At 38.8% G+C, this 20233-nt stretch overlaps 1 protein-coding gene across 1 annotated transcript in view; it reads left to right on the top strand.

Annotated features, from left to right (window-relative positions):
* The window catches only part of PDE11A (phosphodiesterase 11A), a gene marked incomplete at its 5' end in the record, with an annotated part of 140331 nt that overhangs the window by 47646 nt on the left and 72452 nt on the right, over positions 1 to 20233 (top strand). The window contains 3 exons of the mRNA XM_082483281.1: positions 14049 to 14138; positions 16277 to 16417; positions 20010 to 20074. Coding sequence (XP_082339407.1) covers positions 14049 to 14138; positions 16277 to 16417; positions 20010 to 20074 — 296 coding nt within the window. The remainder of the gene's footprint in view (positions 1 to 14048; positions 14139 to 16276; positions 16418 to 20009; positions 20075 to 20233) is intronic.

Genomic DNA, 20233 nt, shown 5'->3' with positions numbered 1-20233 from the left:
CTTCACCACATCAGAACCATAGCCATGTGCAAGATAAAATTGCAGTGCGGGTTTTATCAGAGGAAAAGCTGCATCCAGTTTTTACAGCACCTGAAAGGACAGTGAATTCAGTGTCCCCAAATTGTCTATGCTTCACAGACAAGTGCTTTAGGTAAATCATGATCTGTGTAGTTATACCACCAGGATTTGGCCCTGCAGTTGCAGTTTATAAATAACTTTGCCTAGAAATCAGATAGCAGCATGTGCAGGTGTGAGTCATTAGTGCAGGAGACACAATGATGTGTGGAAAAAGCATGGCTCGCATCCAAACCAGCCCACACACTTTCATCAGCCCCTTGAAGTCTGCAGCACAGAAAAAAAATCAAATTTTTCAAGTCAGGCTGCTGTAGCCCACCCAGTCTTAAAACTCAAAGGTGCAGTAATATGGAATGCAATGCAGCTCCTGGTGCTTTGTTGATCAGTTGAGCTCCAAAGGCAGACGCTAATTTCCTGTCGGAGTTAATTACCACAATTTCAACTGAATAGATTAACGTCCCCCACATACACAAAAAAAGTGTGTCAAAGCTGCATTCTGTAAATCATTGTTTTAGAACATGTACTTGTAAGTTCTGAGGAATTGGGGAAATATCCAAATTATTACTTGATTTTATTTTTAAAATTTCATGAGCTGAAATTGGAAACAGTTAATGATATTGACCTCCCTGATTGCAGACTTAGTGGAGGCTGTAAGGAAGAAATCAACAAGTACCAAAATAGCACTTATGATAAGGTGCTTGTTTTGGAGAGAATTCAGGAAAAGAAAAAAAAGGAGCTTTTAGTTCAGGAACATGCCTGGTTTACTTCTAACCAGTCTGGCAAAGTTTATTCTTCCAAGGCTTAACTTAAGCTGAACACGGATACCTGATTCCTGAAGCTTGTGGCTCCCATCTGTACTCTCATTCTTCCTATTGATGTCTAGTGAAGATTTTGGGCAAAACAATTGAATTCAAAAAGGCTTCATGCTGTTGTGGGTTTTTTTTTAAGCAAAGATTAAAGACAGAAGTGGATTCTTTTTCATATAAAAGCACATTTGCTTTCTAGAACTGGTATATTTTCAAGATTGCAGATTGAATCATTGTTTATCTTCATAAGTTGTACATTTACTGTTTGCTGGACAATCTTTTTTCCCCATGTGTGTTCTTTTCCTGTTTTTGCAGTGAAGATAGAAAATTGAAGCACAAGTTTAGATCACTTTCTCTAAAATTGTGGCTTTAGGTCTTACCAAAAGATACCATGTATTTTTCTTACTTGAGGCCATTCAAATGATGGGTAGGATTCAAAGTTCTGTGCAGAGATAGTCGCTTCCTTTCCTGTTTCTATTGGCATGTTCTTGTGCATGGATTAAACAGTACAATACGAGGTTTGGACATTCTGGTAGACATAGAACAGAGATATAGAGAAAGCAGGGAATGTCAAACCAATCAGACTGTATTACAAATTACATGCTTCCACAGAAATTCTGTAAATATTTATGCTCAGCTGCTTCTGACTGGCATCTGCCTGGAAAGGGTAAAATAAACTTTAATGTCAGTCTGCCTTCTGTGAAATTGATACAGCTGGAGCTCATGAAAACGTCCTTGAGGCATCAACCACCTTTCCACAGTTTTAAAGATGACAAAATTCTGTAAATTGCAACCACGTAAATCCACATATTACTGCAGGCTCACAGTGATGTAGATAAGAGCAATATTTGGCTCAGCTGCTTTCCTTCTATTGTTCCTTTAAACTTTGCTCATAATGAAGAAAAGGAGAGGTAACGTAATATAATCGCTCAATACGCTTTTCTGTAAATAGTTTTATTAAGAGAACAGTTAAGGAATTTCTCTGTACTTTGTGATGGTCTTTCAAAAGCACCTTTCATTTGAAACTAATAAGAATTATCATTTTTGTTCTTTCTTATGGTTTAAGAAATTATGCTCTTGCCTTGGTATTACATTAGTTTTCATCTGTACCTAATTTAGTAGTTACTAACCTTAGATATGATACTGTCTAGATTTATAGATGTTTCCCTCCAGCAAATTCTCTGCCACTTTGCATGGAAACTGTTCTGAAGATGATATTATCACAGAATCACAGAATTATCAGAGTTGGAAGGGACCTCTAGAGATCATCTAGTCCAACTCTCCTGCTAAAGCAGGATTGCCCAGAGCACATTACTCAGGACTGCATCCAGGCGGGTCTTGAAAATCTCCAGGGAAGGGGACTCCACAACCTCCCTGGGCAGCCTGTTCCAGTGCTCTGTCACCCTCACCGTAAAGAACTGTTTCCGTGTATTTGAACGGAACTTCCTGTGTTCTAACTTGTGCCCATTGCCCCTCGTCCTGTCACTTGGAACCAATGAAAAGAGCCTGGCTCCATCCTCCTTCAACCCACCCTTTAGATACTTGTATGCCATAATAAGGTCTCCCCTCAGCCTTCTCTTCTCCAGGCTAAAGAGTCCCAGCTCTCGCAGCCTTTCGTATTATTTCTATACACTGCTTTTTTTTTATACATGAGCTCAATATGAGGGTTTGTGAGCTGTCTTGGAGGCAAAGGTTTGTAGGGTTTATTCCTCTACTTCCTCATGTGAAATATTAGCACTCACAATGTGATAGGTAGAAGTGCTTTTCATCAGGTCTGAAAATGCTCTAATAAAAGCTAATTCAGATTACCTAATTGGTATAATCAGATTCAAATAACAATACTGCCAAGTGTGTCCAGTTGTATAATCAATTCTGCTAGAATAAGATTCTGCACTTTTGCAGAAACATTGTGTTTCTAAGAAAAAAAATATATGGATAAAACTGATACACTGAAAATACGCTGTACTCCTTACAATTATTTTTCTTCTTAAAACTGGAAAGGAGAATAAGAACAGCTTTCTCAGGAGAAACGTATGAAGAGTAGACAAGTGTCACCAGCATGAAGTGCCATGACATTCAGTAACAATGAATTAGTCACTAGATATACATAAATTCAAAATAGCCAAATGTAGAACACCACTGGCAAATTTGGCAATGTCGAGGAGAAAGTCAACGAAATAACATAAGGATGTATGTAAAAAGTTATGATTATGTTGTGTTGTGATGCTTCTATGTATTATGGAAGGAAAGGGTCGAGGTACGGGTGCATCCTGGTTGAAAAAGATACATAAAGTGGTGAAAGGAAAGGTCAGTTATGCCATATGTTGTCCTTTGTGGCACATTTCTACTCCATTGAAGATTTTTTTTTTCCATTTGGGGGTAAAGCTTCTGTAGTCTAAGAAACCCTAGAGATGCTTTGCTTGACAAGAAGTAATGTAAGGGAATAGAGTTGGTTTCCTGAGTCCCTGGCTTTCTTTTTAGCTGTCACCCAAATTCTGGATCTCGTTTGCATAAGAAACCTTGCTTCACCTTTTTTTTTTTTTTTTTTTTTTTTTTTCCTAGTTGAACAGAAGCAACCCTTTCTATCCCCTTTGGACAAATGTTACAAACAGCAGGCAGTGAGGGGACCTAAACTTATTCATACCAGCCACGCTTTGACCTGGGAAATCTGGTTGGTTTATGTGTTAGATTCAGGCTTTTGTATTCCAGTTGGGGTTTCCATTAGAAATAAGGACTTTTACCAGCATTGGCTTTAGTCAGGCAATTACATGTACCTTGGTGAGAGAGATGCTCAGCATGGCAAAGGATCAGGCCTCTGCAATATGCTCTTCCAGAAACATTCTCTGTCTGTTAAACAAAGTCCAATATGAAAAAAGGTTACTGCTCAAGTAATATTGTTTTGTTGTTGGTTTGTTGGTTTGTTTTTTTTTTTTCCAAAAATCACAAAACACCTTTTGAAGTACATGAGAGAAGAACCTGAATAGAAACTTAGTAATATCACTGTGATCTCAATGCAGACTGTTATATATAGATAAGCTAAATTCTTTTTTTTGGTTGAACTGCACGCAGTATTTATGCAACAGCAGGATTAAGTTTCACTCGTGACTCATAGCAACTTACCGCGTTCTGGGCTTCCCAGTACGAGAGACATGGACATACTGGACAGAGTCCAATGAAGGTACACAAAGATGATTAAGGGACTGGAGCATCTCTCCTGTGAGGGAAAGCTGAGGGAGCAGGGACTGTTTAGCAGAGAAGAGAATGCTCATAGGGGATCGCATCAGTCTGTATAAATAGGTGATGGGAGGTTGCAAAGAGGATGTAATCGGGCTCTTCTCAGTGGTGCCCGATGATGGTACAAGAGCAATGGGCATAAAGTTAAACACAGGAAACTCTGTCTGAACATTGGGAGACACTTTTTTACTGTGCAAGTGACCAAGCACTGGCACAGGTTGCCCAGAGAGGTTGTGAAGCTTCATCCTTGAAGATATTCAAAAGCTGTCTAGACACACTCCTGGGCAACCGGCTCTAGGTTGTCCTCCTTGAGCAAGGGGTTGGACCAGACAACATCCAGAGGTCCCTGCCAACTTCAACCAGTTTGCAATTTTTATTGTGTCTGCACTCTAGCTCTAAAGACAAAATTTAATTTGTACAGAAAGCAAAAGAAGACCTCTTCATTCAGTTATGGCTAAGCCAAGATTTAGTAGAAATAGTTTTCAGTTTGTGTACTCTACTACTTAAAGACTGCAGCAAGAAGTATATGAATAAATATAGTTCTCATCACTGACAAGAATTGGGAGTTGGTAACTGAGCTTTAAGTAGAATTGTGACTTGAAGATGACATTCTCAATGTATGGATGCATATGGAATTTATTCTTGGTTTCATTACCATTCAGTTAGCATGGTCAGCTATCATGGGTAGTATCTGCCAGAGATCAGACATGTGGAGCAATTTGATAATGGAAAAAAACAAAGTCTGCAATTCTGTTGTAGAAAAAAAAATCAAATTTGAAGTGATACTTATAATTCTCCCGTGCCAATTTAAAGTTCTGATCAGCAACGCTTTTTAGCATTAATAGTATCAGTCTTCACTGCTCTCGCTCTGCAGCGCCAATACCAAGATCTTCCTGTCTCATCCAGTGATGCTTATAAAGCTTTTATAACGGTGTCTTTGGGCAGGCTGGGTCCGCTGATTCAGGCATAGTGGGAATCAGGAGCTTTTCCAAATTTTTGACAAAAATCTTTCTCTGTGACCTTCTTCCTCACCTCAGATAAATCAGTTAATCTTTCTTTGGCTCAGTTTTTCTGTCTCTAGAAAAAAAAAAAATACAATGTGATATTGCTGCTGTAAAACTTTGCTCATGGTCTGCCAAAGTGCTTTTGATATACTGAGATTTAAGGCACTGCAGAACTGCCTGCCTTACACAGTGGCTGCGGGCTCTCCTGCCTGGGGACTGGCCTCTACTGGCTCATCTTCAAACAGGAGGGAGCAGTCAGGCAGTAACAACCCCTCTTGGTCTCTCTGGAAAACGTTACGCAGGTAAAATGTCTTCTGTGAACCCTCTCAGCTTGACTTTTATTAAGGTGATGATACAATTTGGATGCGTCAAAGATGACCGATGTTCAGCCTTTGAAGGAGAGAAAGTTAATTGGTGGGTAGGAGTTGTGGCTTTGAGGACATTTGTGACCTTTTGTAGTTCTGCTCATTCATGTTATTTCAGATGACCTAATAAAAGCTGCTTTGCACTTCTCTGTAAGACTTTGCTACAAAGGATAGTGCCTTGCCAACTGTCAGAAACAATGGACGGAAACACTAGAGTTGATAAAGAAACGTCATCTATAATTGTCAGGTTGATTTAATGGTCTTCTAACTGCAGGTGGTCTAACTGCAGATGTGGTGCATACCTTTACCATCCAGATTTGAGAGTCCTCAGTAGTCCTTGCAGTGAGGAAACTCCATGGCTTTCAACTCACTTATAACATAGAAGCATGTTGGTTTACTGGTTTAATCATATTACTTTAAATTTGCAGCTCTCACTTGGGCTGCCTGCAAGGTGACTTTTCCTTGCTTATAAGCTTGACATGCGTTTGCTGAACCCCTAGAACTAAGTGCTGAACGCCCAGCATTGGGTTTACAGGCGCTTATACTGGTATGGTGATGCTCCTTGTGTCACTGCTTTTTTGTCTTTAACTGCTACCCCTATTCTTCCTCAGGTCATACACTTTTCTTTTTAATAGAGCCACTACTGTTCCTTTTCTCCTCCTTTTGTCCTTGCTTTTCCTGCTGGAAATCCGGGCTTAGTATTGCATGTTGAATAATTGAATGGCGGTTTGAAGTGTTTGCTGGGACAGAGCTTCTTACTGGGCATCACTGATTCAGGTGTGTGTAAAATAAGGAGAAATTTCCAGTGAAAATAGTCAGATTTTTGCATGTATGAGATCAGAAGATTGGATCCTATAATAGTAGCCATTTTACATATATTTAAATTATTTTTGGCTTTCTAGTCTTTAGCAGAAATGTTTTCGTATTTCAGATTTATTTGGAGCAGCAGCATTTAAAGTGAGTGCTCTGTGGAAATTTACAGTACAATTTATTGTCCTTCCCACTTTATACCAAGTGCTAAATTCAATGCAATTTAAAAATGTTTAAATATGTCTTTTAGAATATTGCTAAAATACGTTTAATAGCCGCTGCCAGTATTTTTGTGTGTATGACAGAATAATTGTGTGGCTTTAGATTATTTTTTTTTTTAACTTCACCTCCTGCTAGTGATGGCAGATATGAATAATGTTTAGCTGAAAAGTGACTAGGACAAGAAACCTCCAAATATCTGCCAGAAAAATAAAATAGGATTAGTAGATGTGTATAGTTCTGACTGTATAAACAGTTTTACAAGTGTATTATTGTAAATCAAATTCAATGTATTCATTTGTTTACCCAGTTTAAAGATCTTGGGTGCGGAGTAGAAAAGAGAGAAGATGGATTTTGTGCTGTAGCAGCTGGGAGGGCAGTGATGGGGGTGCAGAAAAAGGTCAGAGGCTGAGCCCCAACCCATTTAAGCCGCACTTCTGCCCTTTCCTGCCCTTTGGTCCTGCATGCAATAGTCTCCTGGTGCCATGGCTTATGAGGACAGTGACCTACATAGGATTCGTTTTTTAAAACTGTAATAAGTCTGCTCCTACAGGAGACGTGCTGTAATCTGTCTGGTGACGCAGTTATCTAGTTTGAATGTGGGCCACTAATTATATGAGGCAGCCAAGCACAGAGTCAGTGTTGAAGCAATACTCCCGTGGTCCTTTTCAGGCTGTTTACAGCCACCAAAAGCTTCGATAGTCAGCTTTATAGGACAGAGATGCTGCCATATGTTTGTGAGCATTAGGGCATTTTTACCACACATATAACTACATGCAAACGGGAAGTGGGAAAAAAAAGAAAAAAAAAAAAAAAAAAAGACAGACAATAGAAAATTGACCCAGGAGCCCCTGTAGGTTCACTGATATAAGCAGTAGTGACATGCCCTATTGGCATGCTTATAATTCATAGGGTGTCTCTACCAAGCAATTTTTTTTGTGCGTTTTTGGGCTGGAAGAATAATTTTTGAAAATATTTCTGAGAATTGCAAACCTAGGTGACAATGGGATTTTATCAGAGGTGTGGATAGCCAGACACTGCATAGGTGGCAAAAGTTAATGGAGTTTGGATGAATGCTTATGCTTAACCATTTTGCAGTTGATTTTGGCTTATCATTTTCAGAATTCAGTAGAATATTTCTTTCTCCGAGCCTCTTCTTAACACTTTAGGAAGTGTTTCAAAGGGCAGCTGGCTTCCCTGACTTGGTTTTAAGTATGTCCACAAAACATTTATAACTTTAAACTATAGCAAAAACATTGACTTTAAAAGGATTTTTTTTCTCTTTCTAGGCAGCTTGTACTACCTCCCTTCCCCCACAGGCTTAGCAAGCAAGCTGTGTAAAGAGAAGTTAGAAGTGGCCGCTAAAGAAAACAGTTGAACCAGACAAGTATTTGCTGAGAGCTTTACCTGGAATTTGTGCCAGATTGGGTACGCAAGCCTTACTGAGCGGCTTCTTTCTTCCATCAGACATAAAAATTGTTTTCTTTTATGACCACGGACAGGGGGATGCTTGGACTACGTCAGAAGCCATGAGTTAGACTACATCCATCAGATAGTTATGGCAGCGGGTACTCTCCGAGGATGGTTACTGCGGGTGAAACCGCATGCGGGGGAGGCAGGGTAAATGTCATTGCATTTAGCTGAAGCTGAACTCAGGGCTGCTTTCCAGCCAGCAAGCGTGAAGCTAGCATTTTACCTCTGCAGTGTGCTGCCATTGCAGCACTGGCTGTTTTTCCACGATTAGCTAATAACTTTCTGCATTGCGGGTCTGCATGCGTGCAGCTTCGTTGTCTGTATCATTACCTGTCATTAAAGAAAAAAAAAAAAAGAAAGAAAGCAAAAAACATGTTGAGATCTGCAGATATGAGCACCTATATTCCTAAATAGGGTAAGAAAAGTAATATTTCATACTGTTTTGTGGTTGATGTGGAGTTTGTGCTATTTGTGAGGGTAAAACAACACTGAGGCTAGGAAACTAAAGGCTTTTATACCTTCTTCTCATGAAGCCAAAATCTCAAAACTTATTTCCCATGAGACACCCAATTCCTGAAAATAGCCTTCTTTTGAACTTTTAAAGTAGGAGCCAGCAGGGGCTTTTCTTGGGTAGCAGGGGAAGGGTTTGCAGGTTCCATAAGGACTGTTGTCCCCAGGCTGTGTGATGAAGGGAAAGATGGTATCTCTTGAGGACAGGCATTGTCAGAAAGTATTTGGCCAGAGGTGGTCTCCTGCCTGTTTCTGATGGTAAAACAATTTATATCATGTATGCAATTATCGTGAAACCCAAGCCCAGATCATGAGAGAAACCCTTAACTTATTTTTAGCAGTTCAGAGGAACACTGATATGCGTCCTACTAACTTATGTATTCTGGCTATGTCTCGGCATCTACGAAAAGCCAGGTGGAAAGAAAATGTGTCCCATGTCAAGACACTGTGATGCTGTAGTGTAGGTGCCCAAATGCTGATATGCCCACACAACTATGTGACCAGGTATAGAACTTTTGGCCTGTGAAACTGTAATTGTGAAGAGCAAACATATGGAAGAAATTATGTGAAATTCTGAGGGAGAACTGGTGTGCTTCACCTGGATTTCAGAACTGATGCCATTAAAAACAATGAAACAAGCAGATTTGCAGCTTTCCTGTCCTAGCAGTCAATATTGCAGAATTTGGGAATGCTTTGTACTTCCAAGTATCAAGCTACTGCTTCAGTTCTTATTGTGGATTTAAAGGTCTAACTTTAGGCATAAAAGTTTTGGAGATGTGTGGAGATACTAAAGCAATGGGAATATATCCTCTGTGAAGGAAAAAGTAACTATGGTCAGGGCAGTCATTTGATCTTATTGGTGTAGTTTTGCAGAAAACATGTGCCACCTTCAGGACCTAGCTGAAAATGTAAGCGGTTGCATAATTGAATATTAAAGCTTCTAGTACTTATGCCGTTCATTCCCTTGGTAGTTGTGTTTTAATACTCCTGACATAAAATAATCCCATAACAAAATAATAGAATTTAGAAATGAAGAGGGTAAGATATTGAACTGGTGCCCATTACTTCATTTTCTTTTCATAGAAGGTTTCCTGCCATGATAAAACATTGAACAGTTTGTAAGTGAGCACAGCTTTTCAGCTCTTGTATGCTGCTGTGAATTTGTGAGGTGAGTACTTGTTGGAGGGTTAGCTGTGAGAAACTGGGTCAGATTACCTGGACCCTGAATGTTCAAGTAGTTAACAATATAATCTTGTTAACCTGCAGTTATTGTATCTGAATGCCTTACAGCTGGCATGAAAAAAATACTAGTCTTTTCCAATATCTCACCAGGTTCATTAGATTAGGTTATTATTCAGACTGAACATCATTTTTATAAAATATACTATTACATATTTACTGATTTATTTGTTAATATGCCCCAAAATACTGCAATGAATCACTACAATCAATCTTATTTGCCAAAATAAATTAATGAGGTATATCTGTTAAAGCTATATTTTTGATGTTTTTATATTCTGCCTATTTGCTTTCTTAGGAAATTGCTTTGTTTAATAAATCTGCAGGCTCTTTTCCTGTCATTGGTTTAAAATAGATGCAGAAGGAAATTTTCTTTTAGATATGCTCCATTTTGCTTCAAACTTTTTTTTTTACGTGGCCTTGAGTATAGCAAAGGGAAATTATTTTATGTCCTTCTGAAGGATATGTTAGGTGTCTTTCCATGAGTCTCGCACCAATGTTCTGTGCATTGGTGTAATGGAAACATGTTACATACTCAAACTTTGGACCAGGTGTCAGTGGTTCCTTTTCAAGTTCCAGCATCAGGTTGGCTTCACTGTGTAATAAAACTCTTTGGTAAAACCTGTACAGATGTTGGCTGGTAGAGGCAAGCTGGCCTGGCCTGTTCAGTGCTGCAGGAAGGACAGCAAACAGGGAAAAAGAAAACAGCTCCTTCTTGACAAGATCTTGTCTCACCAAGGCAAATTAAAATAACCACATCATTTATCTGTGTCCTTTCCTGTCATGTGCTGCTTGACAGTGTGTCTGTGACCAATCTTTCAATACTCTGTCCTTTCAATACAATTTAGTCTTCTGCCCAATTTATTTGCTGTTACCAAAAGTTGGTATTATATTACTGAAGCATATACATGCTGGAGAATTAAGATAGTAAAATATGGGCTGTGCTTTATGGTCATTGTAAGTTACATCGTTCTGTTTAAGGAGAAATAGTAGTAATCGGCACAAATGGAAATAGAATTACAGTGCATTATGGTTCAGTGATGTGATATGTTTTCACTTTGGAGCACCAGATTCACTTTGGAGCACCAGTGATTGTATACCTATCACTTAAAAGGAGGAAAAAAGGATATGTCCAGTTTATGGTGGTATATGCCATTTTCTCAACTCCGTGTTCTGTTTGAAGGGAAAATACCTAAAGTGAATCTGTCTTAACAATATCAGCTCCTTACAGTATGTGTCTCAGCCAGATAATGGTTGAATATTATGTTAGTCCATATTTGTATGGAGTGTAAGCGTGTTGGAGGTGCTCGCGAAGCAGTCTTGAGTACTGCAGATTTAAATTCATAATTCAAAATAAGAATGTGACAACTGCTGTCTTCTCCATTCTGCAATTGTGGTTAAAAGAACTTATTTAAAATTCAGTTACCATTAGAAATGTCACCATTAGAAATGTCTTTATTTGTTTATTTGGTACGGTATTACAATTTGCCCAAAGCGGTTTAAGCAGCAGTCACTGTTACTGTTCAGAAAGTACAAAAGAGGAATTGGGAGTAGGCTTTTGTTTTATCAGTTGTTCTTAGGTAAATAGGGATCATCAATTTATCTTTTATCACAGAGTGGTTCCTCTCTACCTGATGGTTGGGATTTTTTGTGTGTTTTTTGTTTTTTTTTTTTCCTTCATAGCTGTAGATATTTATTGATTTCTTATACCAATTATCTTAAACAGCTTGGTGTCTCTTTCTTAGTTGTGCTGCACCTTACACAATTAGTTTGAGTGGTGAAAAAAAATGATGTAAGTCAGTAGCTTTCCAGACTCTTGACATTTCATAAACCAGTGTTTTATGGATGTTAATGTCTATCGAATCAGAGCCCTGGCATTTGGGTTCCGGAAACCAGTGTTTTTCAATATTGCAAAATCTTATTTTCTTCTTGCTAAAATAGACATCTTTGCTAGCTGTTTTTGTAATGGCTGAAGGTTCATAAACTTTTGAGAATAGAGGTTCCAATGTGGGGGCAATAAATACTAGCATTTACTTATTTTTATTAAGTAAAAATGTATCCAGTCTCACTATGATATTCATAATTGCACTAAAGGTCAGATTTTTCTCAGGTTAAAGTTTTTCTGCTCTGCTTTTCTTAGCTATGGTATTTAGTATTACAAGAAAATATAAATATGGTTTTTATTTCATTTTGGAAATAAAATCTAAACTGATATATGCCAAATTCTCTCGGAGAATAAAAAAAATAAACCCCTGTTTGCAATTTCTTACAGTCTTTATTTTTCATTTCATGTACTCTTTCCTGCAGATTTGGTGTGAGAGTTGGCTAGTTTAATTACTGCCTCTCCAAAAAGATGAGTGTTTGTACAGTCTGAAGTACGTCATTTTCCTTTAGAGGTAACAACGATGGGAAGAGGACAAAAATGAAGTGTTTGTAAATTAACAGTATAGGTGTATTTATGTGCACCCTTAATATTTGCAGTTATTCTGACAGAATGGCAGCCATGAAGGTTTAAAATTCAGAGGATCTGAAGATCCTTTTCGAACACTCATCATTACTCGAACGCAAACTAAGTAGACATATAGAGTAGACATTGGAGTGTTTACGGAAGATAAAGTAGAACAGCGGTTGCTGTTGGTTTGGTTCTTCTGGATGCTTACAATTCTTGTTTTTTTTTCCCTCAAATAGTCTCAATAGCCCACTTCCCTGGGTTAGTAGTAATTTTCTAATTAAATGGAATTTCAAAGACAAATGCCACTTTCTCGATGCCAAAAGTTGTCACAGAAAGAATTGCTTACAGTGAATCTCTCAGTGCGCAGGCCAGGGAGCAGAAACGTTAGCTGCTGCAACATTCTTTTGGCTCTGTAAACAGCAGGGTGCCCCAGCTCTCCCTGGCTTCACAAATGTTAAGGCTATTCAGCACCTATAAAATTTACTTAATATCTCAGACCTGAGCTTGGGAACCACTCAGCAATGGCAGTATGTTACAGACTTGTTATCAGTATGTGGCTTAAAAATACTAATGTTATTGGACTTTGATCCATTGTCATCCTTGTGAAAGTGCCAGTCCTACAGGTATTCAAGTATTTGACTAGTCTAGTTTAGAATTTTCATGCAGAGCCAGACTAAAGTAGGCCCTGGTGAGGCCACATCTGGAGTACTGTGTCCAGTTCTGGGCTCCCCAGTTCAAGAAACTACTGGAGAGAGTCCAGCAGAGGGCTATGAAGATGATCAAGGGAACGGAGCACCTCTCTTATGAGGAAAGGCTGAGAGACCTGGTTTTATTTAGCCTGGAGAAGACTGAGAGGGGATCTCATCAATGCTTATAAATATCTAAAGGGTGGGTATCAAGAGGATGCAGCCAGACTCTTTTCAGTGGTTCCCAGTGACAGGACAAGGGGCAACGGGCACAAACTGGAACACAGGAAATTCCGTCTCAACATGAGGAGGAAAAACTTCTTTACTTTGAGGGTGACAGAGCACTGGAACAGGCTGCTCAGAGTGGTTGTGGTGTCTCCTTCTCTGGAGATATTCAAAACCCGCCTGGATGTGTTCCTGTCCATCCCGCTTTAGGTGAACCTATATTGGCCAGGGGGGTTTGGCTAGATGATCTCCAAAGCTCCCTTCCAACCCCGACCATTCTGTGATTCTGCAAACTCATAGCCAGCCTAAAGTAATCTTGTGCCACCTCAAAATATTTTCCCGGTCCCTCTTGTCCCATCTTTCTTAATATATGGTGATGCATTAAGGCCCAGTTTCTCAAGAATGTTCTTTAACCTTCTTTTTTTTTTTTTTGCTTTCGTTGAGAAGACAATCAGCTTTCTGACATAGTTTTGGATCTATGTGCTGTGTTCCACTCTGCTGGTATTCTCCAATATCTACATCCTCTAGAAATCAGGAGGAATGTGACTCGAGAAGCTTGCTTCTTGAGCTTAGAACAAAAAAAGCGGTCCAGAAAAATAAAGAATACTTTTTCTAGGGAAACTGTAGTGTCTACAGTAATTTAACATAGTCTTTAGCAGACATTTTATAGACTTGAGAATCTGCAGTTTTCTAGGCAAGCTATAGAGAACCTTCACTACTGGGACCTGTGAACTCAAATGCATTTGTTCTTTCCTACCCATTCGATCTCTGTTCCACCCATTTTATGTGCCTTGCCCATGACGATTTTGTTTTGTGTTTAGTGTTCTGCTGAAGAGCAAGTGAGCTGAGACCCTCCTGGAACATGTCACCTAAGTTTAGGTTTCTTTGCTAATAACATGAGTGTCTAATTGCAGTTGTTTTTAATGACTGGGAGTTTCTTTTGACACTAGGTGATGCAGATGTATCTCCCATTCTGTGGGATTGCCATATCCAATGCCCAGCTATTTGCAGCTTCAAGGAAGGAATATGACAGGAGCAGGGTAAGTAAAAAAAAAACGTATATTGGACTGATAGCAAACCTTCGTCTTTTGTTCCTTCAGATTCTAGCTATGTATACGTGTTTGCTAAGCAGACAGTTCTAACTATGTTTTATTTAAAAAATGCATTTTTGACAGATCACTATCTTGACTGAGGCAGCAAGCAGAGAGCGTGGGAGGGAAATACGCTTGTGGTGGTGGCTGTTGTTTCCTGATGTCAGTTCCATGTTTCGTAGTGCTGAAACAATTGTGTTTGTCACACAGACGGTGCAGGAGAGAGTGTTACTTTGGCAGAGATTCAAATTCTCATAAAATTCCAGCAATATAAAATGTTTGCCATCCTGAATTTGTAATATTCAATTCATGTGCAAATAATGTGGATATATCTTTATAGAAGTAAGCAAGAAGAAAACCTGTATGTGAAGGGTTTTGACAGCATGTGTCTGCATAGATGTATTACATTACTCATGATGGTTGATGCCATGCATGAGTTGGGGCAGGAGGCTCCAAAGAAGTGAAAATAATGCTTAGCTCACATATCGTTTGCTTTTCAGAGAGGTCTTTGTTTTTTTAAGAAATAAAATGGTAATTTTGAGGGCTTTCTATAATTGTTGGCTTTTTTTTTTTTTTTTAAATCGCCTTTCCTGCAATGACAGGAAATTATATTTTTGTTATCATGGATCAAAGCTTCAGTAGAAATACCACTGGTAGCGTTGAACCTACTATTGCTTCACAAAGCAGGGGAAACTACAGTGGGGTGGGTCTGTGTAAGTACTGACATTTGTATATTCAGGATTTTGGTGCTTCCCATGTATGAAAACTAACGTTTTCCAATGCTTTGAAAACTAACGATAGCCCTTTCTAATGGTGTATATATTTAAGGGTCACGAAGCATCTGAGCTTGTCTTCTGTCCAGGTCTGACTACAGACCACTATATTTTGGGGTGGACATGTGGAGGAGACTTGGGGAAAAAGAAGATTTTTCTGCCAAAGATTTTTTTCTTTGTTTGATGTTCAAACAAAATAATTGTTTGACTACATAGAGACTTAAAATTTGCTGCAGATTCCCAGCCTGCAGGGAACAATGACAGACTTTTGATGAGTTGGGGTTTAATCTTCAGAGGGAGACATTCAGCAGAAAAGTATTAGGGACTTTTTCATTCTTCATTAAAAAATGGTAAATTCTGGTGGTTGGGCACATCAGGATATTGGATTAGAGATACAGATTCTTTCTTGTTGCTGCTTCAGCCATGCAAGGCACAACAAATATTGTTGCCATTTGACAACTACATGGGGGCCTGTACTTAATTGCATTTCTGACCTGTTGGTGGTCTTCAGCTTTGCCTAGTACATGGTTGAAATTAGTTGGCAAGTGACACATGACAAACAAGCTGATACTTTGCCTTCCCTATCAAACTGGGCACCAATGGTGGCAACTTCCAGTGACTGTCACCAACTTTTTGCTGATGACCACTGTGTTAGGAAAGCTAGGACTGCTAACATTTATATGCTTACCTATGTGGATGTTCTTCAGTGTTGGTGCCCTAAACCAAAATAAAGGAAAATGCACGCTTCCTTGGACCCCTGGTAAGAAACAATATGGTCTATTATTTTTGAAGTTGATGAAATGAGAGGGGAAGTCCTTCATTTTAAAACATCGAATTTTACAGACACGTTGGTGGTAAAGACTGGATCAGAGTTGGAATATGGAAGTATTGATGTGTTTTTTTTTCTTTCCAGCTTTGAACACGCGAAATGGGTAATAAATGAATAAAATGGAGTTTAAATGCACCAGCAAATTCAATATGACAAATCAAGTAACTCAATCCATACTGCGCACTTGGAGAGTTGCGTTACAGCCATTGTTTCGTTTTTGGACCACAGTGAAATAGTTTGAAAGATTCCCATTGTTTGCTAGGAGTTGGATTGTGCCCAGTTGTGAGCTAAGAAATGCTTAACTTCTTTCTTCAGATACCCCCACCCTAATTCTCTTGCTATAATCATTAAGAACTTTAGTTGAATAAAGATTTCAATGGATCACTCATATTAAAATCAGTCCCAGAGATTATGCCTCCTTTGCAATGCTCCATGTATTTATTAATTGTACAACCAGGACAAGAGTGTTTTGTGCTTGTATGCAGGCTTTACTGGAAGTAGTGAATGACCTCTTTGAGGAACAGACTGACTTAGAGAAAATTGTCAAGAAAATTATGCATCGGGCCCAGACTCTGCTGAAGTGTGAGCGGTGTTCAGTATTACTTCTGGAAGATATCGAATCACCAGTAAGTATGGCTGCACGTTCTGTAGGAAGGCTAATATTTGAGTGGTGGAGCAGCTGCTTTTATTGTGGTGAGGTTGTTTCATATCACGTGAGTACTGGACAGCAAGTATTCTTCCAGCACATCATTCTTAAACGTAAGTTAGGTAGAGGTTGAATCTTTATCAACACCACTGCTGTGGTTTAAACCCCAGTAGGCAGCTACGCCCTAAAGAGATGCTCACTCATTTCCCTTCCCCAGTGGGACAGGGAAGAGAATTGGAAGGGTAAAAGTGTGAAAGCTCATGGGTTGAGATAAAGACAGTTCAGGAGGTAAAGCAAAAGCTGTCTGCGCAAGCAAAGCAAAATAAGGAATTCATATGCTACTTCCAATCAGCAGGCAGGTGTTCTGTCATTTCCAGGTTAGCCGGGCTTCATCACACGTAATGGTTGCTTGGGAAGACAAATGCCATAACTCTGAAAGTGCCCCCCGTCCTCCTCCTTCCCGCAGCTTTTATTACTGAGCATGATGTCATATGGTATGGAGTATCCCTTTGGTCAGTTGGGGTCAGTTGTCCCAGCTGTGTTCCTTTCCAACTTATTCTGCACACCCCAATCTATTCACTGGGGCAGCAGAGTGAGAAACGGAAAAGGCCTTGACACACTGTTCAGCAATAATGAGAACATCCCTGTGTTATCGATGCTGTTTTCATCACACATGTGAAACAGCACCATACAAGCTACTATGAAGAAAATGAACTCTATCCCAGCCAAAACCAGTATAGCCTATTTTTCAAATGGAAACGGAAAGGTACATTTGATACCTTCTGGTCATTTGAAGACATTTAATGGGGTGTCTGTAAGTCGCTGATGGATCTGTCAGTGGTGTGATCCAGCTGATACCCTGTGATTCTCAGTCGTCTGTGTAATGGAATTAGTGCTTACTACAGAGCAGCTAGGACAGCTTAACTGAGAAGCAAGGTGTTCCTGTGGTCTGCTTAAAAAAGAAAAATGAGATGATTTGTTACAAAATACTTATTTGCTCAGTTCCTTTCTTTCATGGTATAGCCACAAGAAGGGAAGAAAAATCTTGTCTGTAGCTTCATTTACATTTACCTGGGATTTATGGCCTTGCTAACATTCTCAGGCTGATGACTTATCAAATGGGTGGTGCTTGCAAGCAGTTTCAGAACCAGAAACAGTTGCATCCCCAACCAAATCTTTAATGCTCATTTTGAGAACTAACCTTTTCTGCATACATTCCAATAAATAATTATCAGATGTCTTTGACATTTCTACAGTGTTCATACTTTTGCATCTGTTATTGTCGTTTAACTGTAGCAAACTGAAATACTTCTGTAGTTTCTATTCTAGTGTGTAACGGGTTACATCTCTAATCAGGTCCCTCAGAAATAGCAGATAAAAATAAACTCATCAAGACTTTAACTGGCCATCCTGCGTATTCAGCAACTCAATGGGCTTTACAGCAACCTAATCGGTGTCTTCACAGCAGTCAGCTTCTGAACTTCTCATGAATGTGTTTTTGTGAAATCCAGTATTCTAATGCAGAAGAACAGCAAGACAGTTAGGGCTGAACCTGCAACACAGGGAGTTTTCTCAGCTACTTTTGATGGCCACTGCTCTATGGGATTTGTTCCTTCCTGAAAGTTTTCCACTCACTCTAGGTGTTGGCAGGGGTATGTTTGGGAGTAGTTGTGTTTGTACATTTTGACAAGTTCTCTTAATGCTTTGCAAAGCAAATAATGAGAACTGGTCCTGGTTCCTAAATGGTGAAAATGCTGTGAAAAGGTAAGTCGTCTTGTTGTTTTGACCTAGTAATTTTTCCCTGACGCAACAGAAAATCCATTGGAAAAGACACATTTGCATACAAATGTCTACTCACGTGCTTGTTCTTGTGATAGGAAGAAGCTTTTTCATTGAGCAGGTTAAGTGGAAGGAGATGACTTTCAGCATTACTGAAGTATGTTTTTTGCAATGGCTCTGTCTACTTCACCGAGGAATAATTACTTCATTGCGGCGCTCTTTTAAGTTGAACAGATGGATATAAGCTATATGAAAGTATTTGTCAAGAGTTGGATTTCATGCACAGTTTTGACAGGGGCTTTCACTGGGACTTTGTAGCACTGCCATTTGTAGGGTATGAGAGCCTCTTTTAAAATGTTTAACATTTTTATGACTGCTGTTGTTAGTAGTAAAATAAGTGACTGCCTTTATATTGGTAGCTCCCTTCAGTGTTTTCAGGCTATTCAACACAAGCTATCCTCCTTTCTGTTGATTTAGAAGTAGTTGAAGGATAAAAATGTCGCTTGTAATATAATTCTTTTTTTCTATCCAAGTATCTTTGGATTCACTGACTCTGTAATTGATTATTTGTTGCAGGGCTGTGACAAGTCTAAATGATTATCAGAGACAGAATCATATGTTTGTGTGTAGGGCAGAAAAAAACCATTATTTTCTTTCCTGGAGGAAAGATATGATTCTTGTTTCATTTAAACTAATAGAAATTAAGTACTTTAGTGGAGTATGCGCTGAATTACACTAACATTCGTAAAAGCCAAGATCAAGGTTTGTATTTCATTTATATATTCTGTTATAGAATTTTAATGTTTCTAGTTTTTCTCCTTCTAGACCCCCCACACTGATTTTGTAATTACAAGATAAAGTTCTACTACATTCTTATGAAATGTCACTATATTTGCAAGTATAATATGATTTTTATTTTTCACAGAGCAGTACATTGTGTTAGTTAGCAGGCTGTGGGTGGCATTGTTCGCTTTATTTTTCTGCTCTTGGTACTATTTCTACCTTTGAGCACGGAGGGTTTTTTTCCAAACCACAGTCAATGAGTTCTCATTCCTCTGGACCAAATTCTGAAATGTGGACAGACAAAGTATTGAGTTACACCTCAACTTTTTTGAAACGGTCATAAATCTTGAGTTAATTTTGAGTAGAACAGCGTCTTGCCACACACTTGGTCATTTTTACAAGTGGTAAAACAGTTATTTTCCTGATTTCCTCCTATTTTGGAGGGCTAACCTATGTATTAAAATAGATGTCCATAGAGTAATTCAACGTTAAGCCATGTCTAAAACATTGTCATTGGTAAATTGTGTGAAAAGCTTTTACAATACACAACTGAAGTGGAACATGGGGACTCATACTAACATCTAAAACCATCACCTGTGGTCTTTGTCACATTAGCCACTCTTAAAATGTTTGACTTACGTGCCATTGGCACGTATGTTCGAGGAAAATTTGTTGCGATTACTAGTGCGAATGGGTCTTTCTGTTTATATTCCTATATTAAAAAAAGTTAAGTTTGTGTAAAGCTCCATAATTCATGTTCCAAAGCCCTTTGAAGGGAGGCATATACTGTTGCAGAAATAGTTTCATGAAGGAATCTAAAGATGTCATTGTTAGTGAACTGTGCACAGTGTGTATTTTGAACATGAATTCTCCATTGGGGGAATACAGATTGAATTTTTATTCTAAGACCATTGGATAAAAATATGGTTTAAATATAGGAACCCTACATTAATGTTTTCTTACATATTTATTCATCTTAATAACAACTTTAAGTTACTTTTTTGTGGCAGGTGGTGAAATTTACAAAATCCTTTGAGTTGTTATCTCCAAAATGCAGTGCTGATACTGACAACAGGTTAGTGCTCATGTTTTCTATGGTAATGGGTTACTTTATTTTCCAAATAGTGTTAAATTTGCTTGATCACAGTTTTAATTTCATATGGAACTTTGTGTAGATTTAGTTGAAGAGTGCGAGCCGACAGTTTTTACTCAGACAAGACTCCTGCTTGCTTCA

The sequence above is a fragment of the Vanellus vanellus genome (assembly GCF_965231255.1).
Source record: "Vanellus vanellus genome assembly, chromosome: 5".
Taxonomy (NCBI): Eukaryota; Metazoa; Chordata; class Aves; order Charadriiformes; family Charadriidae; genus Vanellus; species Vanellus vanellus.
The sequence above is the reverse complement of the archived record's forward strand: the minus strand, read 5'-3'. Positions and strand labels throughout refer to the sequence as shown.